Source organism: Eumetopias jubatus, unplaced genomic scaffold (genome assembly GCF_037043125.1).
Source record: "Eumetopias jubatus isolate StellerSeaLion01/CBP00866 unplaced genomic scaffold, mEumJub1_p1.0 scaffold_1, whole genome shotgun sequence".
In the NCBI taxonomy this organism is placed as follows: domain Eukaryota; kingdom Metazoa; phylum Chordata; class Mammalia; order Carnivora; family Otariidae; genus Eumetopias; species Eumetopias jubatus.
This window is the reverse complement of record NW_028274807.1, coordinates 216037001-216062836: the sequence shown is the minus strand read 5'-3', so window position 1 is coordinate 216062836 and position 25836 is coordinate 216037001. Positions and strand designations below refer to the sequence as shown.

Below are 25836 nucleotides of genomic sequence, written 5' to 3'. Positions count from 1 at the left end.
GTGATCTCCACACCCAACGTGGGGCTTGAACTCACAACACCGAGCTCAAGGGTCACCTGCTCTACCGACTGAGCCAGCCAGGCGCTCCCTGATATTATTTTTTTATTGTCTTCCTATGTGTTCGAGAGCTGACTCTGGATTGACTTTGCGGTAACCTTGACTGGCCAGCAAGGACACCATCTCGACCGTGTTTTGTGGCTCAGGCTAATACTCACGCAGGACCTCCCCAGGGGCCAGGCACTGTGGTGACTCTGGAAGGCTTCCAGGCAGAGTGCCAGGTATGATTGGCCCCCAGGATGTGCTGGGGGTAAGGAGATAGACCCAAGGGTGCAGGAAGCAGATATGGGAAGCCACACCCAAAAGCAAGACCTGTATACGTCAGGAAACTTGGAATCTTGAACCTACAGACCTGCGACAGACTGATAGCAGGACAGACATCTGTGCTAAACGCAGACATCACGCCTTTCGTTCTGCGGCTCCTTTACACCTGAGCAAGTCCAAGCTCAAAGTGTCAGCAGCACCCTGCTCCCTCTAAGCCCTCTGGAGAAGGGTCCTCCCTGTCTCCTCCAGCTTCTGGTGTTGCCGGCAATCCTCCGCCTTCCTTGGCTTGTGGACACATCTCTCCAGTGTCTGCCTCGTCCCCACATGGCCTTCCCCTCTTTCTCTGTCTGTGTCCAGATTCCCCTCTTATAAGCACACTGCCCACTGGATGCGGGGCCCACCCCTACTCTGGTATAACCTCGTCCTAACTTGCTGACTGTAGAGACCCTATTTCCAAATAAGGGTCCATCCCCAGGTACTGGGGGATGCCTTTTTCGGGGATGCAATGAAACCCATAGCCCTTTGTTATACTTCCGATGTCAGGCTGGGGGTCGGCCTGGCCCCTGCCCCAAGCCAGGCTGAGTGAGAGAATTCATCTGGGCTCCTGCTCTGCCTCTTCTCACTGCCCAGGACAGACCTCAGGAGCGACTTACAGAATGTTTGCCAGGCTCTGTCACCCCTCTGGACTTCTAGTTTGTCAAAAATAGGAACCTCTGCTTAAAAAAAAAAAAAATTGGGAGCGCCTGGATGGCTCAGTTGGTTAAGTGTCTGCCTTTGGCTCAGGTCATGATCCTGGGGTCCTGGAATCGAGTCCCACATCGGGCTCCCTGCTCAGTGGGGAGCCTGCTTCTCCCTCTGCCCCTCCCCTTGCTTGTGCATGCACTGTCTAAAATAAATAAAAATAAATAAGTGGAACCAGAGAGAGGAAAGTGTTTGTTAAGCGGTGTGGCAGGTGAGCCCCAAATTGAAGGGGATGCCAAAAACCTCAGCACATAAATCAGTAATATTTTCATGCATTTTTTTTCTTTTGAAAAATCGACATGGGAGCTTCTGGGTGGCTCAGTCGTTAAGTGTCTGCCTTCCGCTCAGGTCATGATCCCAGGGTCCTGGGATTGAGCCCCGCATGTGGCTCCCTGCTCGGCGGGAAGCCTGCTTCTCCCTCTCCCACTCCCCCTGCTTGTGTTCCCTCTCTCGCTGTGTCTCTGTCAAATTAAAAAAAAAAAAAAAAATCTTAAAAAAAAAATCTTAAAAAAAAAAGTGGCCAGTGTAGCTACAGAATCGATTATTTTTATTTTTATATATTTTTTAAGATTTTTAAAAATTTGACAGAGAGAGACACAGCGAGAGAGGGAACACAAGCAGGTGGAGTGGGAGAGGGAGAAGCAGGCTTCCCGCGGAGCAGGGAGCCCGACTCGGGGCTCGATCCCAGGACCCTGGGATCATGACCTGAGCTGAAGGCAGATGCTTAATGATTGAGCCACCCAGGCGCCCCTAATTTTTAAAATTTAATTTAAATAGAGGTGGAAAAAGATGATATTTGATTCAGTTATTGGAAACGTTTTAAGCATGCTTGGAAAACCTGCGGTACGTGAATCTACTTGTCCCACTGTCAATTTTATAAATTATAGAGATCAAGTATTTCCAATGAAAATTAGCCCCCATACGGAGATGGGCCGTAAGCAGATACACACTGGGTTTTAAGACATTAAGAGGAAAGGAACAGCAAATATCTCATTGATAATTGATTTTGATAAAACATTGAAATGTAAATATTTTTGACGTGTTAATTCAACAAATTAATTACAGTGGTTTCTTGGTATTTTATAAGTGTGGCTACAAGAAAATTTAAAATTACTTATGGTGGCTCGTGTTCTGTGTCTATCAGATGACACTGCTCTAGATCCTATGGTGCTTTCCGGAGCTCACTGAAATCAGATAAAGGTGCACTGCATAACATGTATCATTCCATGGTATATTCTTTTCCTTCAAACCTTTGCCCAAATGTCCCTGATCGACTGTGTTTGAGACTCTAATCCCTCACCCCATCTTTCCTTCTTTTATTACTCTCCATGCTTCAGCTCCAGGCAGACTGGATTTTTTTTTTTATGACCGTTTTTACTGAGATACAATTTACATACTCTAAAATCCACTCAAAGGGTATAATTCACTGGGTTTTAGTGTGTTCAGAGCTATGCAACCATCATGACATCAATTTTAGAACACTCCATCACCCCAGCAAGAAAGTTCCTAGCAGTCACTCCCTATGCCTTTTCCTCCCTCACCCCCAACCTCCCGGCAGCCACCAACTTACTCTCTGTCTTTACAGATTTGCCCGGACATTGTGGACATTTCATATAAGCGGGGAAATACAGTACAACACAACGGCCTTTTGTGTCCGGCCTCGGTCACGGGGCATCGTGTTTGCCAGGTTCATCCACGCGGCAGAGCGTTCAGCGCATCACTCCTTTCTCCCGCCACGCGACATGCCACGACACGGATATACCGCCTTTTGTCCACCCAACCATCCGTTATAGACACCCGGGTTGTTCGTACTTTTTGGTTATTGTGAATAACTGTCTGAACATCCGTGTAAAAATGTTTATGAGGACACGACTTCAATTCTCCTGGGTAGATGGATATAGCGAGGCGAGGAATCGCTAGGTCTTCGGTAGTCCAGCGGGTAACTCTCCGAGGAGCTGCCGGGCCGTCCTCCACGGTGGCGGCCCCATTCTCCACCCCACCAGCAACGTAGGGGGGCTCAGTTGCTCCGCATCTTCACCAGCACTTTCCTGGTTTCGCTTCCTGTTCTGTTCTTTTCTCGTAGCCGCCCTGGCAGGAGCGAAGTGGGAGCTCACTGGTTGTGACTTGCATTTCCCTGATGAGTAACGGTGGCGAGCGACTTTTCGTGAGCTTCTTGGCCAGTCATCTCTTTTCTTTTGGAAAATGTCTGTCTGGATCCTCTGCCCATTTAGGGGGTGGGGGGTGGGCAGAGACGATTAGGATTTGGGCCCTACTTCCAGGGCCTGGACGAGCCCTGCGTAGGAGCGCAGTAAATGCTGGCCGACTGAACGAATGCGCTGCCGCAGGCAGTGGGGTCGGCCCGGCCCAGACATGCACCTGTTGTCGAGCTTCTCTGCGCTTATCACGCAGTGCGCCTGCCCTCACGGGGCGTGGGTCTGTCTGCCCTTGAGTGCCCGGCCCTGCGACTGTCCCCTGAGAACCGCGTCCTAACTGAGCAGAGCCATTCCCGCAGATCCCACGCAACTGGGCTCCCCTGGGCCGGGGAGATCCGGCCGGCCTCGGTCGCCCATGGCAACGCGTGGCGCCGCGCTTCCTGTATTGATTCGAATCAGCAGCTACGTCACGTCCTCCCGAGATGCCCGACGTGCGCCGGCGCAGTCGTGCAGGGTGGGCGGGTCGGGGCGCGGCCCCGGCGAGAGGCCCGGGCGCGAGGGGGCGTGGCGGGGCGGGGCGGCCGCACGCAGCGCGCCGGCGCGGGGGCGTGGCCGGGCGCGGGAGCGCGCGCGGCGGAGGAGGGCTCCGGGAGGCCGCGGAACAGCGACCGCCGCCATATTAAGGAGCACGGAGCCCGGGGTCCCGTTGGCGGCGGCCGCGGCAGGACCAGTGGAGCTGCGGCCGGCGGCGGCCGGCGCGGCGCGGCGCCGGGAGAGGCGGGGTCGGCGGAGCCAGCGGGCGACCGGAGCGAGCCAGGTGAGGCGGCCGGGGTGTGGGGACCCGCCCCCCGGGCCCGAGCCGCGACCCTCCCCCCCCCCCGAGCCGGGCAGGGCCCGACGGCGGCGCGGGCCTCCCCCGGGCCTCCCCCCACCCCGCCCCGACACCGAGCCAGCGGCCCGCACACTCGGGCCCTCCGGGAGCCGGCCAGCCCCCCGTGCCGAGCTAGGCCCGGGGTGACCTCCGCATCTCACTCCCGTCTTCACCCCCCAAACCCGGCCCTGCATGAGCGCCCCAGCCCGAGCCACCTGCAGCCCGAGCACTCCCCCCGCAGCTAGGTCCGAGGTCCGCTTATAAACGGGGCCGAGCTGTCCCCCAGAACGGCTCTTCCATCTCTGGCCTCTCGAACCCGCCTCTTCCAAATTGGGACCATCCCAGCTCAGGCCCTGCCCGGATCGAGACTGCCCCCCCACCCCACGGCTGTCACGACACAGCCAGGCTCGAACCAGGCCCCCTTCCCCCGCTTTGTGGCCCCTGAAACAAGTAGAAGGAGGTGTGGAGACCTTGTCTGTGTGGGCGCCCCTCGGGGTTCCTGGCACCCAGAAGCACTTAGGTATTGCCATTTGAGTGCATCAGTGACCCCTTTGCTCCCAACCCCACTGCCATCTGCGCCCCCAGCCTCCCAGCTTGACCCTTTCCAGCTGCCATCCAGCCTGTGTCAAGCTCTCCATGTGGGCCCTGACCCCACCAAAATCTGAGACGACCTGTCCCTGCCCCGCTACCCTCCTATCCCGGACCATCCTGCCTTTTCCTGTAAGCACCCGCCCGACATCCGGGAGCCCCCAGGTGTGGAATGCTTCTTCCCATCACAGCCATGTTCCCGCACTAAAAACTGCAGACCCCCACCCATTGGTCCTGCACTGTCTAGACCTGCCCCCAACCCAAAGCCGGAGACCCTCCGCTGCGCAGCTGTCTAGCCTAGACCTGTTTCATTTTTCCCTGTTCTTTCCCCCTGGAAATCCTCCCCTCATTCAGGGACCTGTCATGCTAGGAACTAGCCCCCCACCCCCACCCCACTCCAGTTCACAGAGTGATGACCTCATTGCCTCCCTCTGGCGAGGCTACACCGCGCACCCTCCCTCCCCCCCCCCCCAACTTCTTACTATACTTTAGATGGGGAGGATTTATCAAAAGAAAAACAATCCATCTCAACATGCACAGCTGTTCCCCTTACTCCAGATTGGGGACAGGTGAGAAGGTCTTTGAAATGAAGGAGGTTGGGTGGTCTCTCCTGGAGGGGGGAGGGGATTTGCACACTAGAGGCTGATGAGATCTCCTGGGGACAGCCCCCAGAGTGGTGCATTGTCCCCTAGAACACATCCTGGGCTGTTCTTGCAGAATTTCTCATGGGCCATTTTGGCCTTTGAGGTCATGGGCCCTTCTGTTTCAACAGAAACTACTAGACTGGCATGCCTTCTAAGCCCCAGAGTGCAAGCAGCTGTGCTGGCTGTTAAAGGCCACTTTCCAAGTGAACAAGGTTCCACTGCTCCAAGAGGGTTTTGTTGAGGATTGTGGGCTCTCCCCCTCTGAAAACCAGGCTTCTGGCCCTTGGACAGCTCTTGGTTCAAAGGACAGTTGCTTTGCTGGGTGGTGGGCAGTGTCCAGGGAGCTAGCTGTGCTGGCCATTTGGGCCCCGTGACTGTTTCCCCGGGGAAATCTCAGACACCCCACCCCCCCCGCTGTGGCCCAGCCGGTGGCAGTGGCTGTTTGGGGCTACGGGAGAAGTGCCTGGAAGCAAATGGGGAGGCGATGAGTCTTCAGAAGCCAGTCTGCCTCCATTCTCACACGAGGCCCTCTCAGCAGGAAATCTCCCAGTGCTGTTTGTTGGGGCCTCTGGCCTGGCGGATTTGGGGACCAGAGTGGGGTTGATCGTGGGGACCTTTTGCTTGGTAGCACTGAGCAGCAGGGTGAGGATCCCAAATGGTTCTGTTTGGAAGGCCGATCCTGGAGACTCATGTCAGGTGTCAGGATCGAGGGACTTGGTCTTTTAGGAACCAGCGAAATGGCACTACCGTTGTAATTCTCTTCGAGAGCAGAGGTTCTCCACTGGAGACATTGGTGCTGTCTGGGGGTGTCTGTGGTGATCACGACTGGGGGTGCTCCTGGCATCGAGTGGGTGGGGTCAGGGATGCTGCTGTCCCACCCCTCCGCCCAGTGCAAATATCAGCAGTGCCAAGGGGGGGGACCTGGGACTGGAGTTCAGTCCAAGAGCCCTGTGAGGGCAGGGACTCTGCGCCCCGTAAGACTGGAGCTCAGGAACCCTGGCTTGAGTGAGTGCTAAAGGGTGGGGACAGCCAGAGGGTAGGGTACGTTTGGCCCATTCTGGGAGTTGGCACAGGGAGCTGATGGCCTTCAGAGCTGGGGAGGGAATAGTAGGCCGCCCCTCTTCTGCCTAGCAGCTTCCCGCCGTCCAGTTTCTGATCCATCACAGGCCCCAGCAGCCTCCCCCTTGTCAGGTCCACTCGTTACTGCTCTGGCCACCTCTCACTCCACCTGCCCAAGATTTGGTGCATGCGGAGTGGCTGCAGGCGGTGGGCAGTTGGAGCCAGGCGCATCCTGCAGCTCCTTCCTTCTGTCCGGCACTGCGACTCGCACACAATCAGAGCTCCTTCTCGTGTGGCATTGACGTTCTGGACAGGGGACATTCGTGCCCCCAACCGCCATGCATCCTTGTGTCCTTGGCAAGTGACTGCTTTCTCCTACTGTGGCTTCCTCGCCTGAGATTGGGACAGGAGCACACGGCTCGGCCCCGCAGCCTCGAGTGGCTTAGTCCTCGACCCCCGAAACTGGACTGTGGACTCCACTCTCTTCCTGGCTTCCTGCACCTTCCGTCAGCGAGCAGCCTCCTTCCCTGGCTCTCCTTTTCGTTATTTGCTGAATTTTTGTTTTTAACAGATCTATTCAGATAGAATTCCCATGCCATGTGATTTAGTGATTTAAAGTACACAGTTCAGTGGTTTCCAGCTTTTGCATCTATTACCTTAACTCCAGAACATTCTCGTCCAAACAAACCTCCTCCCCTTTACCCATCAGTCCTCTGCCCTCCCCAGCCCCGGCAACCACTGCCCCATTTTCTGTCAGGATGAGCCTGTTCTGGACGTGTCACCCACGTGGACTCACACCCCGTGTGCCTTCTGTGTCTGGTTCTCTCCCTGAGCGTCGTGGGCTCGGGGTCCGTCCCTGGGGCCACGCGTGTGGGCACCTGGCCCATCCGAGGCCGAGGGATGTGCCTGCGTGTTGGGTGGACACTTGGACTGTGTCCACCTTTTGCCTGTTGGGACTAGAGCCACTGCAAACAGTGGTGTGCGGGTTCCTGTGTGGTGACCCTTGTTTTTGATCTGAACTCAGATGCGTCTCTGCTATCTGCACACTTTCTTGGCGGGCACACTTCACTTCCTGTCCTCGTTTGCTGCTGCGGCCCGAGGCTGGCTCCAGAACTCCAGGCCCACGGGGCCAGTGCCAGTCGTCATCTGGGTGTCCTGCAGGCACCTGGCTTGAGGTAGCCCAGAAGAGGTCACTCTTTCCGTGAACCTTTCCCGCGCCCGGCCTCTCATGGGGCCCCTCCTCTCTGGACCAGCCCGCTGTGCTGGGCAGGCATGGGCCTGCTCCCCGGTGCTCTGCCCGGTCTGCGCGTGATGCCACCTCCAGTGCACAGAGGCACAGCTCCTGCCACTCCCCGCTCCCTGTCCTGTCCCACCCCCCTGCCACTAGCCCTAGGACACCACCCGGGAGACTGCTCTTCTGGCTTTACTTTTCCCTCTTCCTGCCCCCAGCACGGCCTCACCCAGCCTCCCTGAACCTCTGCACAGTTCTCTAGGGCAGCAACCGCTCCTTCCAGATCCCCATGCCTTTTTGCACATGCTCTGTCCAGAGAAAGGAACCACCAGTTTGTGCGGGATGTGTCAGGCTGTATTTGCACAGTGCCCTACAATAAGGAGGAGTAAGCAGAGGCGGGCTGGGTTGAAGGTGGCATCGAGGGAGGATGAGGGAGCAAGGGCAGGGGCAGACTGCTGCTTGGAGCTTGTCTGGCTACACTTACGGAAAGCTGAACAGTAAGAGAAAGGTTAGCGCTAGTCTCTTGAGCCTGAGGGAAACCACTCTCCCCCCTGAGGATTCCTGTAAACCAGGGGTTCTCCACTGGGGGCAATGTCTGGGGATATTTGTGGTTGTCACAGTGGGGCTGTTCTGGCATGGAGTGGGTGGGGGCCAGGGATGCTGTTCAGCCCCCTGCCATGCCCGTGACGGTCCCCCACAGAGAATGACATGGTCCCACTGTCACCAGTGCCGGCAGATGGGGTTGCGTGTCCTTGCCCTAAATGTACTAGGTTTTAGGGTTTTCCTTCTGCCCCTACCTGGGACCCAGAGGTGGGATCCATGGCGAGACATACTGAGGAAGCACTTTCTGATGCTCAGGGCTGCCTGTGAGGGGGTGAGCCCCCTGTCCCTGCAGGTGTGTAAGCAGATGCCATTGTGAGGGGGCTCACTCCGAACCCCTTTAAGGCCCGTCCAGCCTTGAGATCTGGCTCTCTGACATAAACCACAGCTGTAAACATGTACGTGAGCATAAATCGTTTGGGTGCTGTTGCCAAGTCATCCTTCCTTTGTGTAGGGGTTTGCGTGCTCGACCCTAATGGCCTCGTGGGCTGGGTGTCTCACCCCGTCACACTGAGAATGGGTGTCTTGCAGCGCTGAGGGGTAGGAGGCGAGCGGCTTCACCTTGGGCGCGTTTCTGGGGCTTTGTGCAGCAGTGCCTGCCTGGGGAGCCGCAGTGTCTCTCGAGCCGTTGTCACAGGCTAGAAAGTGAGAGCCTTTGGTCCAGAAAGCCATGTTCTCTAGACTGCCAGCCCGGGGCAGGGGCAGGACGCCTTGATGAGCCCCAGGGCCTGTCTGCACAGAGCGAGTGCAGGGAGTCAGCCTTAGCTGAGTGACTGCATGCATGCTGGAACGTGCTCCTTGGGGGCCCCCACCTCCGGGCCTCCCCAGAACTAAGTTGACCCTCATGCTGATTCACATCAGCCGTCTCCCTGTCCTGTGTCAGGCGCGGTCCTTTTTGATTGCAGCTCTTTTGGGCCTTGTCTTTTGCTGTAGGGAGAGGCAACGGACCACTAGCTCATCGGGTTCCCTCGCTGGGTGGGGCCTCCCTGTTCAGAAGTCCCTTTCGGAGCCCAGGAGCCTAAGTTCTAGTCGATGTCTGGAGACCACGGCTAGGCCTCCCACCACCAGCCCCACGTCTTTTACTGACTACAGCCTTCCCTCCTCTCGCGGGGGGAGGTGCGCGCTGCAGTGAGGGAGGAGAAGGGGCCCCACCTGGCCACCCAGCCTCCCGCTGTGGCCGGCAGGGCACCTCCCCTGCCACACAGCCCACACACGCTGCGGATGGAGGAGCAGGAAGCAGGCCCATCTGGAGGCTGTTGTGCACCTGTCCCTGAGCCCAGGGGATCAGCCACCACTTCCTAGCATCTCCTTTGGGTCAGGCCCTCTGCTAGCTGCTTCACAGAAGTCCCGCCCACTTTTGTAGCAACGTAGGTGGCGTTCTCCCGTTAACCCAGGTCAGAGAGAAGTTGCTTGCCCAGAGCTACTGGGCCAGTAGGAATGGAGGCTGGGACTCAAAGCCAGGTGTGTCCTTCTCTGGAGCCAGCCCCGCACCCCCCCGCCCCCGTTCTCTGATAGACCTCTCTAGGACTGCATGGTGATTGGGTTGACTGTGGTGGTGGGGGAAGGAGCTGTGAGGGCTGGTTCCAAGCCTGCCTGAGCTGAGGCAGAAGCAGCAAAGCCAGAGGCTCCCACGTGAGTGGGACATTGGACAACTCCCCCTTCTTCTAGTTGGGTCTTTCTCATGTGGTACTTCCCCAGCCTTTTAGAGAAAGGCTGAGAAGAATACGACCAACCCCTGGGCGCCCGGCAGGATGCTGTCGTCTTCCCAGGAGGAAAGGGCTGCTAGTCAGGTAGTCTGGGAGCGCCAGGAGCTATCCTGGGGTCTCCTGCAGCCTCCGCCTATGGATCTCTCCCACGGGTGCATGCATCTCTGCAGACTTCAGGGGCCCCGTGAAGGGCTGTGCCCCTTGGTGACAGTTCCCAGGGAGCCCCCAGCCATTTACCAGCATAGTCCTAATTGGTGGATGGTTCCTGCGAGAACCAGCCAGCAGATACTCACACGTGATGTGACGCCCCACTCCAGAGCAGGCCTTCGCTCCGATGCTGGGCCTGGGGACCCTCCCACCTGGGGGAGCGTCATGATCTGAGCAGCCGTGGGCCGGAGGGTGAGCGTGGGCACTGGGGCTGCATTTCCTGGGGAGGATCCCAGCAGGTTCCTCGTTTGTGAAAGGGAGGTAGCATCGCACCTGGGGGCAAAGTTAAGTACAAGACCTGGAGCTACACTGGTCCGCTGCTGTCATTGTCCCATGGGGCCAGGAGCAGTATCCTGCTCACCTGGGACCCTGGGCCCACACAGGATGGGAGCAGGTGCCACCTGACCTCTACCTGTTAGCGGGTATGGCTTCCCCCACAGAAGCTGGAGTTACCCTCACCCAGGACAGTTTTGCTGGGGGACGCTGGGCGGTGCCAAGGACATCTGTGGTCGTCACAATGGGGAGACCCTCCGGTGTAAATCATTTCGTAGGTAGCCACATCCAGACCGGCATCGCCCTCAAAACACCGAGTCACGAAAGCCCTGTTGTGGGGGATGTCTCATTCCTTTGGCTTTTGCTGAAGAGCCTTACAACATCTAAACCAGGAGGGACCGGTTTTTCTAGATGAGCAGGACCTTGAAGGACTTTAAATTTGGTGAGCACTTCTGGAAGCAGAGTGCTCCGTCTTGGGGGCCCCGGGGCCCAGCATGAACTTGGGAGGAGATGTGGGTGCACTGGGCTGCCCCCAGGCCTGGAGGGGAGACTGTTGCATCTCCATGCCACCGCCCTTGCTGTGCCCCCTGCGGCCGCCCCCCACTCCAGGAGGCTGGGAGACATTTGGAGGTGCTGCGTGCTGTGTCCTCGGTCCTTGCTCACACCAGGCCCAGCCCACGTGTTTCATCGTCTCCCTCATCTGCTAGCCTTCCTGGCCTAGTCCCAGAGTGTCTCTGTCCCTCAGCACTGTGAACATTCTGGCCGGACCACTCTCTGCAGGGGTGGGGGAAGATGCTGAGCAGCAGCCCCGGCCCCCACCCCTCAATGCCAGGAGCACCCCAGTCGTGACAACCACACAAGTCCCCAGACACCGCCCCATGTCCCCTGGGGGGGCAGGATGGCCCCCAGCGAGAACCACTGGGTCCTACCTAGAGTGGGCCGTCTCTGCTGAGTGCTCGGTGGGTGGAAACCATGTGAGCAGCACACCCAGGGCTGGTTGGGTGAGGCCAGGGGCTAGTGGGGAGCTGCAGAGAAGGCTGGGCCCCGCTCCCTGACTGCTGGTGGGGATTGGCTTGCTCTCAGAGAGCTCTGGGCCCAGGGTGAGTGAGGAGCGAAGCACGGCCAGTGCACGGGAGGGCAGCCCTGGGTGCTTGGGCGACCCCTGACCCGTGCAGACCCTAGCTTTCGCTGTGAGGGAACCTCACTGTTGTCCTGTGAGGTGACGGGGGTGCTGCCTGTCTCCCAGAAGAGCGGGCTTGGAGGTTGGAAGCTTGTCTGAGACAGTGGGCTGAGGTGGGTCTCTTGGCTCTTCATCCTGGGGGCCACGTTGGGGGGAAGAGGAGACCCCCTTCTTAAGGGTTGGCTGGGTGGGTGGGCAAGTCCCCTAGGGACAGTACCCAGTGGAGGGGACAGTGGCAGCGAGTGGCCAAGGGCTCTGGCCCCCGTTCACCTGACTTGGACACCAGCCTCCCTGGTCAGCTGGGTGAGCTCGGGGCGCTCGCTGCTGCCTTCCCGGCTCTGTCTCGGCCTGTGGACGGTCCATGCCCCAGACTGCTCGCTAACAGAAGAGTCGGCACAGGCTCTCAGATATTTTATTAGGAAGTTCTCAAGTGTGCGGTGAAGGCGACCGAATGTTGGGTGCCCTGCCAGCTGTGCTCCAGCCCTGGGCCGGGGCCTCAGAGCCCCAGAAGTGCACACGGACGCGCCCAGGGAAGCAAGGCTCCTTGCTGTCCTGTCCCGCACCCTCAGTTCCTCTCCCCTGAGCTGACCTGTGCTCCTGGGTTCTTCCCCCGCCCTCCGGAAGTAGCTTGTTGGCCTGGAGCTGCGCTCACGTGCGTGGGGCTCGCTGACCCCCCTCCCCCCCCCGCTGCCCTGTGCCCTGGTGGGGACAGGAGCCTCACGCCACCGCGTCAGCCCTCGCCTCCTGTTCCCACACGCAGCCTGCAGACCGCGTCCTTGCCCACATGGTATCGCACACAACTATTACGGGCGGATTCTTGGAAGTAGAGATACCGCATCAGAAAGGATGTGCGTTTTAAATTTGGAAAGCAACTGCCAAATTGCCTTCCTTGGAAGTCGGGTCTCAGCTCCTGCCAAGGAGCGCGCGTGCCTGCCTTCTGCATTGGCATGGGCGGCCGGGCTGTGTCAGCTGCCTGGAAGCTCGGGGCTGGGGACCTGCCACCTTCCGGCTGCTGGCCACGGTGCGCGTTGCTCTCAGGAACGCCATGCACACACCCTTCACCGCTTCGGTATCTCCCAAGGCTGGCAGGTATTTTTCCCGCTTGTGTCGTCTTTTTAAATAAAACCGTTTGTGGCTTGTCTTGTCTTGTGGACGCTTTTCGTTTCTCCTGGGCCTTGCCGTCCATGTGACAGATCAGCCCTGCCGGCCTCACAGGGAGTCACCTGGGGACACAAGCATGGTGGCCTTGCTCTGTGAATGGGGGGCTCTCTTTTCCACTGGAAGCAAACTCACCTGGGTTGAGAGGTTTAGGCCCCCGTAGCCCACAGTATGACCATTCCCGGTGCTGAAACCCCTTGTTCCCCACCCCCCCCCCCAGCAGAGCCCCACCAGCCCTGAGCAGCCCTACTGGGGGAGAGCAGGGGAGGGGCATCCGCTGAGCATATGGACTGAGCATGGCCTTCACCTGACTCCCCTCAGGGTTCAGTGCCTGGTGGGTGGCGGACAAGGCTCCAGCCAGGGCCGGCCAGGGTTGACTCCACACACGGTTGGCAGAGGGACGTTAGTGGTTCTCTGGCCCTTGTTTCCTTGTCTGCAAGGTGGAGGGGGCAGCTGACTGGCCCAACTCTGGCAGAGTACCCACTGATGGTAGAACTGACCAGAACGAAGCCATATGTCCCTTCTTCTTCCCTGCCAAAAATCCCACTGGGGATTCTCGGTCCTCGAAGTGGACGCTGGCCTCCTGGAGCTCAGCCCCGGTTTGCATGGGGCCCAGGCTCACCCTTGGGAAACACCGTGTCTTCTGAACGGGCATTTCCAGCCTGGACAGAAACTCATGGCCGTGCCGCCCCAGGAGTGGTCCCTGTGGTGAGGATACACATTGGGGTTTGTCCTGGGGCAGGCCAGTAGGTGGACTTGGAACTGGACAGGAAGGAGAGGCTGGGGAAGGAGCCTCACCCCCAGAGAAGTGAGGGAGGCTTGAGGGTCACAGCCACCCCCTACTTCTGGACTCCACTCTGTGACAAATGGGCTGAACCAGTCTGGGGACCTCTGCCAGGGCACACAGGGTACATGCAAGGTGGGGGGTGATGGCCAAGAAGGGGGTTGCTGCTCCCACATCTGCTCCCCAGATGGAGGGCCTCAACCCCACTTCACTCACAAAGCAGGAGGCCCGCTGTGTGGCCCCGTGGGGACAACGGGGCTGGGGGAACTCAGAAGAACCCCAGGCCCAGTGGAGGGAGGCCCGTGGGGGCAGGTGGGCACGGATCTCAGGCCTGTGGGCAAGAGCCCCTGTCCGTGCCCCCTTGTGACCCTGAGGTGTTGCTGCCCCTGGCTCAGGCGTCATGTGTTTATGTGCATGTGAGGCCACGCACTGGTAGCGCCCACTAATGTGGCACGTGGTGTGGGACACAGTGGTGACTAGAGGCCGTGCTCATGTTCTTGTGAGCCTAATGCACCTGGCTTGGCTTTGGCCGAGTGTCCGGCTTTGGGCTGGACCACACCAGGCCAGCCCTCCATGTCCCCTCGTCGCAGGTGAGGGTCAGGAACTCGGCAGGCTCGGGCGCCTGGGTGGCTCAGATGGTTAAGCGTCTGCCTTTGGCTCAGGTCATGATCCCAGGGTCCTGGGATCAAGTCCCGCATCGGGCTCCCTGCTCCGCGGGAAGCCTGCTTCTCCCTCTGCCCCCCCCCCCCCGTCTCATGAATAAATAAATAAAATCTTAAAAAAAAAAAAATCGGCAGGCTCACGCTGGTCCTTCAGCCACGTGCTGTACCTGGTCTCTCCACCGCAGGCCCGGGAACCCATCAGGCCATTTGGGGGTGTTGAAAGTAGGACTTAGGCGGGTTGGCCTGAATATCTCCTCGTGCCCACAGCTGGAGAGGTGTGAGTGGTGGTCCCCCAGGTCTGCTCCCTCCCAGGTGACACAAAGCCAGTACTTTCCTTGGGAGTCTTTGTTTGAAGAGTTTACTTATTTGAGAGAGAGCACAAGCAGAGGGAGAGGGTGGAAGGAGAGGGAGAAGCAGACTCCTCGCTGAGCAAGGAGCCCGCTGCGGGGCTCGATCTGGTGACCCCAGGATCGTGACCTGAGCCGAAGGCAGACGCTTAACTGAGCCACCCAGGCGTCCTCAGTGTCTTTGTTTGAAAGGGCAAATGTTCTCTCTGGTCTCCTCTCTGTCTCTGTGCCCGGGAGCCCCTACAAAGTAGGATCGCACGGGGTGTGTCCTGCGTCTGGCTTCTCACTGAGCGCGGTGTCTTCCAGGTGCATCCACGTTGGAGCAGGTGTCAGAATATCTTTTCTTTTTAAGGCTGAATCACACTTCAGCGTGCGTGGATGGACTGCGCACTGTGTTTATCCTTCATCTGTGGAGACACCTGGGAGTCTCTGGCTTTTCGGCTGTTACGAATAACACCAGTCAGGACACGAGAGCACTAGTCCCGGTGCGGGTCTGCCCTCCTTTCTCCAGGGCATGTACCTAGAAGTGGACTTCCTGGGTCACGTGGCTGTGCGTGCATGCGTGCGTGCGAGTGTGTGGCAAGGAGCTCACGGGGATGGGGCGGGGAGTCGGTGCTTCATGGGGACAGAGTCTCAGTTTGGGAGGATGAGAAAGTTCTGGAGCCGGATGCTTTGGGTGTTCGCAGAACAGTGTGAGTGGGCTTCATGCGGCTGAGCTGAGCTGTGCACTGAAAATGGTTACGACGCTACGGTTTCTGATCCGTGTCTCTTACTGTAATTTTTTTTTTTTTTTAAGCCAAGCGTTGACTTCTCCGGGGTGCTACACCTCAGAATTCATAAACTTTTAATTTTTGGCCAGCTTTTGCTGTTCAGTTTGTTGATATTTTCCTGTCCCGGCCCCAGGTTCCAGCCCAAGTAGCAGAGGGACGGTGACTATGAGCGCGCGGGGGGTCTGGGGTGAGAGCAGGTGCGCCTTGGGAAGCTGCAGTCCTCTGAGCACGCCCTGTGCCGGGCTCTGTCCCCCGCATTCTTGCTTCAGCCTCCAGAGGCTCTGCGGTACCCCCAAGGGGAAGCACGGCTGCAGACGTTTCCCGTTGGTTTCTGCAAGTAACCACTGGCTGTGGGCCTGGTGTCAGCCCTGCGGTGAAGAGCATCATTCTCTCTGAGGTGGCCGCTCGCTCCCCTCGTGCTGGACAGTGCTCAGCCCTTTCTTGCTGCACGTGCTCCTCCTCGTAGAACATTCTTCTGCTGCCTCCCCTCTTCTCACTCTTAGAGAAGCCTTCTGAGCTGGGTAGAGCACAGTGGGGGGTGCTGTTGAACCCCACCCGCTTGCACACACGGGGCTGCAGGGTGAGGACTGTGGCCCCGTTCTTGCTCTAGGACGCAGGCTTCCCTGCCCGGAGGAACCCATGCTGGGACCACTTCAGCCCTTGTTCAGCCCCTTTCTCCAATCTCAGGGCTGGATGTTGTTTGGGGGGCAGTTTGTAGCCTCAGGATCTGAAGCAGGAAGGCAACGTGATGGGGTGTATGGGTTGGAGGGGTGGTCCCAGGGTGAGCCTCATGGCCCAGGAATAAATGAGAGACTTGCGCTAACCAGGACAAAGGCCAGGGCTCCCCCTGGCCTCCCCGTCACATCCCGCTGTGGCTTCCCTCACCCTGGTTCCTGGGAGGGAGGTCCTTGGTGGAGGGCCTGGCCATCACCATGGAGTTCCCTGTGGTCACCAGGCAGTGGAGGGGGCTGCTGCCTACTGGTGCTGACCTCTCCTGCCCTTCCTGCCCCAGGCTGACCTTGGCCGGCTGACGTTGGCCGGCGGGCTGGGCCTGCCCTGCGTCGCCATGGACCAGGACTATGAGCGGCGCCTCCTCCGGCAGATCGTTGTTCAGAACGAGAACACGATGCCCTGCGTGAGTACCTGGCACCCCACCCCCACTGGCACCGTCCTGGCTCCATGCGGGGGGCTGGGGTGGGGACTGCAGTGAGCCCCTGGGCTTCACCCTTCAGAGGATGGGGTGCAGGGCAGGTGAGAGGCACAGCTACACGCCAGGGAGTCCCCTCCTCAGGCTTTCTGTGTGCCTCCTGCTGCGGGAGCCCACATGGGCCGTCAGCTTCCAGACCCCTGTTCCCGTGGGGCCGCACTCAGGACTGAGGAGGGGGGCAGGGGAGGTGAGCTGCTCTCAGTTTCCAGAGAGGGAGGTGAAGGGCCCAGTGTGTCCGAGCTGGGGTTCAGAGCTGTGGGGCTGGCCTCACCGGGCAGAGGTGTGATGGTGGCATGAGGTGGCCCGGTCCTTATCTGCTGGGAGCCAGCAGCGTTTGGGGGTGCCTCTTTCCTGTACGCCACCCCCTTCAGCCATGCTGCCTGTGCCACGGGCTCCTGACTGGTCACAGGCTGTGCTTGCTACTCTGCTCCACGCTCTCTGAGCTCTGCGCTGGGCAGTCAAGGCCTCCGCCCGTGGTGTCTCAGGGCCACACTCCTTCTGGGGGGCCCTTTGGGGGAGCCCCTCCTGCCTGCCCCCGCTCCTGGTATGGCCGGCAGCCCTTGGTTTCAGAGCCACCACCCTGTGTCTGCCTTGTCTTCATGTCCCCTGCTCTGTGCGTGTCGGCGTCTCTGACTCTTAGAAGGACACGGGGCGTGGATTTGGGGCCCGTCTCGCTCCAGCGTGGCCTCGTCTTATCTGGAGGACACCTGCAGAGACTCTGTGTCTGAATGAGGTCACATCCCAGGCGCCTGGGGGTTAGAACTCCAACATGGCTTTTTGGAAGACACAAGTCAACCCACTGCAGATCCCTTATAGAAAAAGGGGCATTTCTGGGACAGTCGAGGGGGGTGGGCTGGTTGACCAGGAACCGTGCCCCCGCGTCCACTCCCCGGGTCTGGTGAGTGACTCGCAGTTGCGCGGGACTCTATCCTTGCCTGACGGAGATGGGGCTGAGGGGGTGGCAGCTCTCCGTGCACAGGGACCAGGGTCTTCGGTCTGTACTGTGCCTTCTGTTGCTCGCCAGTGTCCGGCCTCCCGGAGCAGGGAGGCCACACCGAGCACGTGGCCCACTCACCGTCTCACCTCTGCCACCCGGATTTCTAAACTTGATCCCCTGGGTCAGCGGCCAGAGACCGAGTGCAGGGAGGCAGGCCAGGCCTGGCCTCAGGGTCTGAGAGGCGACACTGGCCTCGGCCCTGCACACTGAGGGCTCCGCGGCACCAGCCCAGCCCCTCTGTCCTTGCAGGTGGCAGAGATGCGGCGAACCCTGACGCCCGCCAACTCTCCCGTGTCCTCCCCCAGCAAGCATGGAGACCGCTTCATCCCCTCCAGAGCTGGGGCCAACTGGAGCGTGAATTTCCACAGGATCAATGTGAGGGGCTGCCCAGAGGGCGGCGGGGCCGGGCCGGGGCTGGGGGGCCAGGAGCTAGCTCCAGCTGGCCCTGCCTCCTTTGCCCCCCTTTCCCACAGGAGAATGAGAAGTCTCCCAGCCAAAACCGGAAAGCCAAGGACGCCACCTCAGACAACGGCAAAGGTCAGGAGCCAGCCCCCGCCCCCCGCCGCGCCCCGGCCCCCCGCCCCTCCCTGGCCTCACGGAGCCCCCTGCCTGCAGACGGCCTGGCCTACTCCGCCTTGCTGAAGAACGAGCTGCTGGGAGCCGGCATCGAGAAGGTGCAGGACCCGCAGACAGAGGACCGCAGGCTGCAGCCTTCCACACCTGAGAAGAAGGGCCTGTTCACGGTGAGCCGCCCAGCTCGGCTCCCCACTTGCTCTCCCGCGCTCACCCTGGGAGCCGCTCAACCCCACGCCCCGGACCAAGGCTTTGCTCTCCTGCTGCCACGAAGGCAGCGCTGGGCCAGGGGCCAAGTACACGGTCCTGAGCCTTGGGGCAGCCCCCGTGCAGTGTGGGAAGGAGCCTGGTTTGGGTCTCCCGAGAGATGGCTGAGGGGGCTGGTGGCTGTGGGGGGCAGCGGGGGGGCCGACACGGGTGAGTCACCGTCCAGACGACGCCTCAGGCCCGAGGCCTGGTTTGCTTCTCTGAATCCTCACCAGAGCTCATCCCGGGTTCGGTGCGCACCCTGCATTCCTGCCCGGCCTCCGGCAGCGCGGGGGCACCAGGGCTCCGGGTGGGAGGTCCCTGAGCTCGGGCTGAGGCTCCGCTCAGCGGGTGCCCCCCTCCCCCCGCCTCCAGTATTCCCTCAGCGCCAAGCGCTCCAGCCCTGACGACGGCAACGACGTGTCTCCCTACTCCTTGTCCCCAGTCAGCAACAAAAGGTGAGTCTGAGCCGGTGGGGGCTGGGACAGGGCAGGGCGGGCAGCCAGGGGGTGCTTGGGAGCCAAGATTGGTCCGAGAACTGTGCTCCCGGGGTGCGGGGCTGGCTCAGGGGGCCTCCCTGGGGACACACTGCAGGCTCAGTGGCCTTGGGCCCAGACAGGGGAGTCAGGGATGGCTCCCTAGAGGAGGTGCCGGGCAGAGGGCATTGTGTGGCTGTCCGAGCTCAGGGAGGTTGGTGGCCACTGAGTCACCCATACATGGCTTTGGGAATCACGTGGGTGACAAGGTGGGGCAGGATGAGCAGGAGACCCCAACGGGGGGAGCCTAGGGCTCCTAGGGCTGCAGAGGAGGAGAGGAGCTCACGGGCTGGGCTCTCCCTCCCTGCAGTCAGAAGCTACTGCGGTCGCCACGGAAACCTACCCGCAAGATCTCCAAGATCCCCTTCAAGGTCCTGGACGCACCAGAGCTGCAGGACGACTTCTACCTGAACCTAGTGGACTGGTCATCCCTCAACGTGCTTAGCGTGGGGCTGGGGACCTGCGTGTACCTGTGGAGCGCCTGCACCAGCCAGGTGACGCCCCGGAGCGAGTGTGCGCTGGGGGGTTGGGGGGAGCGGGCAGGACTGAGCCGGTCCCCAGGGTCCAGGGCAGCACCAGCCGCGTGCCCCCAGGGCCTACCTCTCCCTGCGGGGGGCCGCAACCTCCCCCATTCCTCCGTGTTAGCAGAAGAGGGATGGGGTCTAGGCCCAGCGCAGCCTGGGGACCGCCGTGAGGGCCGTGTCCTTGGTGGTGGTCCTCACACCTGCCTTAGCAGTGAATCTCTTGGAGTAGCTGCTGGGGTCCGGGGTACTGCAGGGCAGGAACCCACTGCTGTTTGAGGTGGGCTGGTTGTTTTCGGGAATAAAATCAAATGCAGGTGCGTTCCAAAGGGGACTGAAGCTGCCTCAGAGAAGGGGCCACCCCTCAGCACATGGCAGCCTGTGGCCTCCTCCTGCAGGATGGTGCCCTGGTCACCCCCCCCCAGGCTCTGTGCAGTCTGTCGTCCCCATGCTGTTGTGTACCCCCCCCCCGCGTGCAGCCTCCTGAGCACCCTGGCACATTGCCCCAGGTCTCAGCACTGACACCAGTGCGCACGGGCCTGAGGTGTTCCCGAGCACGTGAACTTGTGGTTGTGGGGCGGATGGAGGGATGAACAGATGGGGAGGGCCTCGGAGGCCCACCGGGCAGCACGTGGCTCACACCGCCCGCTTCCCGTCTTCCCAGGTGACCCGGCTCTGTGACCTCTCGGTGGAAGGGGACTCGGTGACGTCTGTGGGCTGGTCTGAACGGGTCAGTACCCCCCCCAGCTGGGCAGGGCTGGCACGGGGGACATCTGACCTGGTCTCACTGGTGGGGGCCCTGCCCAGTGCTGAGGGGGCTTCAGACCCCAGCCTGGAGGTCACTCGTCTAAGCTGCAGGAGTGGCCTCGGCACCCCTGCCTGTCCCCAGCCTGGGTTACAGTGATGGGGCTCCTCTCCAGACACCCTGGGCCAGACTTGGTCCCCTGCGGACTGCCCCCCGCCCAACGTGGGGAAGCACACAGATGTTCAGTGTGTCAGCTGGAATGTTTGTGTGACCCGTCTTCCCAGAGGGTTCCAAGATGGGGTATCCTCTTGGCCCAAAGGAACTCACAGAGAAGTGGCCCCGAGGCCCTGCAGCGAGGAGGGAGAGGAGAGCCAGGGTGGCCAGTCAGGGAGAGGGCCCTGCACCTGGGCCTGATGCCCACTCCCTCCCCTGTGTGATCGGTTCCAGGGCAACCTGGTGGCTGTGGGCACGCACAAGGGCTTTGTGCAGATCTGGGATGCAGCTGCGGGGAAGAAGCTGTCCATGCTGGAAGGCCACACGGCACGCGTCGGTGAGGAGCCACCCGGGCCCTGGGGGCAGGTGTGCTCTCTAAGGGGGGGTGGCCGGGACTCAGCCTCCCTTGCTCTCTGCCCGGCCTCCAGGGGCGCTGGCCTGGAACGCTGACCAGCTCTCATCTGGGAGCCGGGACCGCATGATCCTGCAGAGGGACATCCGGACCCCGCCCCTGCAGTCTGAGCGGCGGCTGCAGGGCCACCGGCAGGAGGTGTGTGGGCTCAAGTGGTCCACAGACCACCAGCTCCTCGCCTCGGGGGGCAACGACAACAAGGTAGGCGCCCCGGGGCCCCCGCCATCCCGGCCTCGGGCCGTCCCTCCCGCCGCAGGGCAAGGGCAGTGCGGGTGTTGTCCGGGGTGGGGGGCACTGTGAGGGGCTCGGGAGCCTCACGGTCGCTGCCCCCGCAGCTGCTGGTCTGGAACCACTCAAGCCTGAGCCCTGTGCAGCAGTACACAGAGCATCTGGCGGCCGTGAAGGCCATCGCCTGGTCCCCACACCAGCACGGGCTGCTGGCGTCCGGTGGCGGCACGGCGGACCGCTGCATCCGCTTCTGGAACACGCTCACAGGGCAGCCGCTGCAGTGCATCGACACGGGCTCCCAGGTGTGCAACCTTGCCTGGTCCAAGCACGCCAACGAACTGGTGAGTGCGGGGCTGGGCAGGGCCTGCGGGGCCAGTGTGCGTGCCTACCGCTCCGTTGCTAGAAAGCCTTCAGGGTCCCTCGGTGAGGAGCTGGGGGCAGACAAGCCCGGCTGTTGCAGGCAGGAGGTGGTGGGAGCACCAGACAGGTTCGCAGGGAGCGAGGGCGGTCACCTGTGGCCTCCGCGCCTTGCCCAGCGAGCCCAAGATGGTTCCTGGGTGGGTGCATCGGACCACTTGCGTCTGAGCCCCAGGGCCACGGAAGGGGGGCCTGAGTTCTGACAGCGCCCTCTCCACCCCCCAGGTGAGCACGCACGGCTATTCGCAGAACCAGATCTTGGTCTGGAAGTACCCGTCCCTGACCCAGGTGGCAAAGCTGACTGGGCACTCCTACAGGGTCTTGTACCTGGTGAGTCTGCCCCGCCCGGCGTCTAGAAGAACACCACTGTCCTTTGCCCCTGTGTGCAGCCCCTGCCTCCGTGTCCCCCTGCCCGGGCAGCCTCCAGGCCTGGACAGCAGGATGGGCTCCTGTCTGCACGGTCAGGTTGTCCCACAACCCGGAGTCTGCTCTCCCAAATCCCTGCCCTTCCCCCACTCTTCTGTGTGTTTTTGAACATGCACAGGAAGAAACCTCCGTAGATAACCCAGGTCTGAGCACTCGGCTGATCTCTGAACGTTTCACCAGACCGTGAAACGTTTTGTGCTTAAAACGTACTTATCATTTGTTCGATTTTGCAGAACAGACTATCTCTTCTTGCAGTGGGTGGGGGGCGGCCTTGTGTTTTTACCAGGGTGCTCTAACCGCGGCTCTGTTACGTGGCCTCGGTGGGGCCTGTCCCCTGCCCCTGGCTGCATTCCAGCAGCTCTGTCAGAGTAGGGCTGCCTGCAGGGCATAAGGCCAAGGAGGGGGTCTGTCTCCTCCCTTCCGCAGGCCATGTCCCCTGATGGAGAGGCCATAGTCACTGGTGCTGGGGACGAAACGCTGAGGTTCTGGAATGTCTTTAGCAAAACCCGTTCGACAAAGGTAAAGTGGGTCGGTATCAGAGCCAGATGTTCCCCCACGCGCGTCCCCTCAGCCTATCCTGGGGGCTCCCCTCCCCCAGTCACCCAACCGGCCCATTTATCCTGGTGGCTCTAGTCTCCCCGGGAGTCTCCTCTGGGACGCCCACGTCCCCTCTCTCTCTCTGCTCCCGCGTCGCCGCACAGCTCCAGCCCCGTGGCACAAGGCACTCAGAGCCTGGCTCCCCTCCACCCCTCGGGGTGCTGGGGAAGGTGCCCACAGGCTCCCCTGGCCCGAAGCCTCGCATGCCCTCCAGGCGGAAGTTCCTTCCCCGGCGCCCTGACGGCCTGACCGAGCGGCCCGCGGTTACCGGGAGGTCGCCCAGGGGCTGCAGGCTCAGCGGTCCCTCCTGTGTGCCCTGCAGGAGTCCGTGTCAGTCCTCAACCTCTTCACCAGGATCCGGTAAAGCCTCGGGCCTCACCGTCCGGGTCGGAAGAGTCCCACCTCTCATCGGCGTGCATGGACCCTCCCCTCCCCAGCACATGGTCCCTAGAGGAGACAGCCGGGGCGGGTGGGGAGTTGGGCCTGGAGAGACCCTGAAGATTCTCATTAAAGCCTGATTGCGAACCCTGGCAGCCGGTGTTTGGGGCGGGGACATGGCTGGGCCCCAGCAGGAGATGGGGCCCCAGCAGGGACCATCTGTCTGGCTGCTCTCCTCGGAGCACGATGGACGCCTCCTGGGACCCAGCCTGCTTCTGTCTGCGTCCGCCACTGCATCGTCGGGGCTGCATGCTCTTCCCAGAAGCACGTGCTCACTGCCACCACCGCATCACCACTCACGCCTACGGGACAGACAGCTGGACGCCAGGCCGGTCAGATGGGGCTGGGCAGACGGCTGAGGTCAGCCCATGGATCAGAGGGACAGAGCCACCTGACAGGTTTCTCTGCGGCCAGTCCTGCCGCCCTTTCCCTGGCAGCCATGCCACTGACTTTCTCGGGGGCACGGCGCCACGTCAGGAGCGGGCCCCGGGCAGTGTCCAGGCCGAAGGAGGTCATCTTGAGATGGACTTGTTGTCTGAGGAAAATGAGACAGGCCCACTCGCTGTGTTGTGCTTACCCTGACCCTGCACTGTCCTTGTTACTAACGGGGGTCACGGCCCTGTTTTATCCCCAAGCAGGACTCGGGTGCTTGTGGCCTGCTGGGCAGCTGGTCAGGGTGACCCAAGGGCAGAATCGACCCTAAGGGCTGGGTCCTGTGGGCATCTGGCCCCTCCTCCCCAGCCCCTTCCCCTACCCCAGGCCGCCCCATTGGGTCCTGTCCATCCGTGACATTGCCGTGGGGCAGCCAGGGGAGGAGGCACCCGTAGGTCCCTCCAGAAACTTCCTGAGCTTCCCCCAACCCACTCTGCTCTGTCCCCAGCTGCACGTGAGCCCATCCCCTCCTGCTTCATCTCCAGACCCGGAGACGAAAAGGGAGGGAGGGAGGGAGGGCCTGCATGTGGCCAGGGGCCTGAGTAGGAGTCCTCCCCCTCCTGCTCCCCTCCTGGATCCCGGGGTGCTGATGGAGTGGACAGGGTGGGGCAGGCCTGGGCTGGGGGGCGTCCAGCAGAGCCCCTCCAGGTCCCAGTGGCCTTGTGTGTGCACGTGTATATACGTACTTGTGACTTTCTTTGGGTTTGTTTGTGTTCTTGTAGATTGGTCCCAGAAAAGTTTCAGGCTGGTGGGAAAGGAGCAGTGGCCCACCCACTACACATTTGGGTGGGGGGGCGGGCAGCGCTTACCGCTCCCGATCAGCTGAACCTGCCTGAGCCAGGGGGAGCGGTGGGAGCCCGCCTCCCCAGCCCCAGGCCCCGCATCTGCCTGCCGCGGGGACAGACGAGGGACAGTGTACATAGATGTGTGTATTTTGATTGGTCAAGTTATTTTTGTTTGAGTGTTTTTTTAAGAAAACACTCCTGACTCGGCCACGTGCTCGCCTTGTGCAGCTGCCGGAGCCCAGGAGCTGGCTGTGCCTGTGGGACTGTGCCCCCCAGCCTTTCGGACCCACGCCTGGGAGTTGGGACAGCGAGGTGGGGGTCTGCGTGGGGCTAACTGCACGGGCAGGGGACGGAGGGGCGCCTGGTGCAGAGCGAGCCTTGTTTCTTGTGAAATGCGTCGTCGTCATTAAACCAGCTGTGGGTTCATGCACTGCTAGGGCTGGCTGTCCATCTGTCTGGCCCCCAGCTGGGGTGTCTAGATGTCGCACACGGGGGCAGGCGGCTCGTCCTGGCTGAGCTGGTCGTGGAGAAGACTCGGGCAGTCTACAAGAGTTGCCAGTGACCCCGAGTTCAGGGTCCCCTGGGGCCGAGGACGGGGGCGTGGCCAGTGCTTGTGGCGCAGCTGGGGTGCGGCTGCTGCGGGGAAGAGGCCCCCCCCAGTTGCCATCTGGAAGGGGGACGGTGGGGCAAGAGTGGCAGTCTGTGCAGCAGGCTGGTCATGGCAGGGTGGGGGGGGCCGGGGGCGGAGGAGCAGATGAGGACGGGGGGGGGGCACAGCAGCTCTCAGGTGGGGCAGGCGCTGCTGCCACCGCCACCTGACAGGCGGGGAAACTGAGGCCAGTGGGTGACCTCGCTGGCCCAGCATCTCAGGGGAGGCTGGGGGGGCAGGCAAGAGTTGTTTCTGTTGATCCTTGAATGTAGCTTTTGCGGGAAAGGGAAAGCGATTTAGTAGTAGTGGGGCGTGCGGCACAGGCCAGGGGCAGGGGCCCGTGGGGGGCAGGGAGGCCGCAGGGGAGGACGTGGGGGGGCGGCAGGAGCGGGGCCTGAGGACGCCGTGAGGACCATAGAAGAGGGGGATTTGGAGGTGATCAAGGGGAGCAGAGGGTCTTGGGGCCGGAGAGGAAAGCCAGCCCAGGCCAGAGGAGTGGTGACTCTAGCAGGACCCGGCAGGTCAGGGGGCCCCAGGGGTTCCTGAGAAGAGGGGTGAGCCCCCCTACAGCGAGCAGCTGCCCACGGCTGGCCAGCACCCAGGCTCTTCCCTGCAGGTGAGGAGCCCTGTCCGGGGCAGTGGGGACCAGAGACACCAGACGCCGCGCCTGCCCTCATGGGCCCCGTCTGTGGTGGACAGTGAGAAGCACGGGTGGCTGCGACAGGGGGCAGGAGGCCCTGGGGGAAGGGCACCTTTGAATCCAGAGATTGAGCTGTGTGATCAGGGGCCCGGAGAGCAGGGAGCAGGGGTGGCGCTGCGGACCGAGGGCTCAGTCCCTGCGGAGGCTCTGGAGCCGCACAGGGGAGGGGACAGGGCAGGGGCTGCAGGGACCTGGGCTTCTACCCCGAGGCGGCGGGAGCCCTGGGCGTGCACCGAGAGGGGAGGGAGGAGACTGCCGTGAGACCCAGCAGCAGGGCCGGGCACAGAGCCAGAAGGAGGCGCGGCCCAGGCAGCCAGGAGCAGGTGCAAGTGAGGGGCAGGCGTATTTCCAGTTCTTGTTACGTTTTTCGTTACCGTGGTAAAATATGCATTGCCATTTACCATCTTAAAGGATGTAAT

At 61.2% G+C, this 25836-nt stretch overlaps 1 protein-coding gene across 2 annotated transcripts; it reads left to right on the top strand.

Moving 5' to 3' along the window:
• The first annotated feature begins 3855 nt into the window (after positions 1-3855).
• On the top strand, positions 3856-24499 carry FZR1 (fizzy and cell division cycle 20 related 1). Of its 2 annotated transcripts, none has more exons than XM_028126310.2 (14): positions 3856-4032; positions 16308-16430; positions 17749-17874; positions 17973-18036; positions 18115-18242; positions 18694-18776; positions 19165-19348; positions 20040-20105; positions 20568-20670; positions 20762-20946; positions 21081-21314; positions 21616-21720; positions 22243-22335; positions 22736-24499. In XM_028126310.2, the coding sequence occupies exons 2-14, from the start codon at positions 16362-16364 to the stop codon at positions 22775-22777; spliced, it is 1482 nt and encodes a 493-aa protein (XP_027982111.1). In that variant the 5' UTR covers positions 3856-4032; positions 16308-16361; the 3' UTR covers positions 22778-24499. The 2 variants fall into 2 exon arrangements, with proteins under 2 accessions (XP_027982111.1, XP_027982110.1); XM_028126309.2 differs by having other exon boundaries at positions 22243-22344.
• The last annotated feature ends 1337 nt before the right edge of the window (positions 24500-25836 follow it).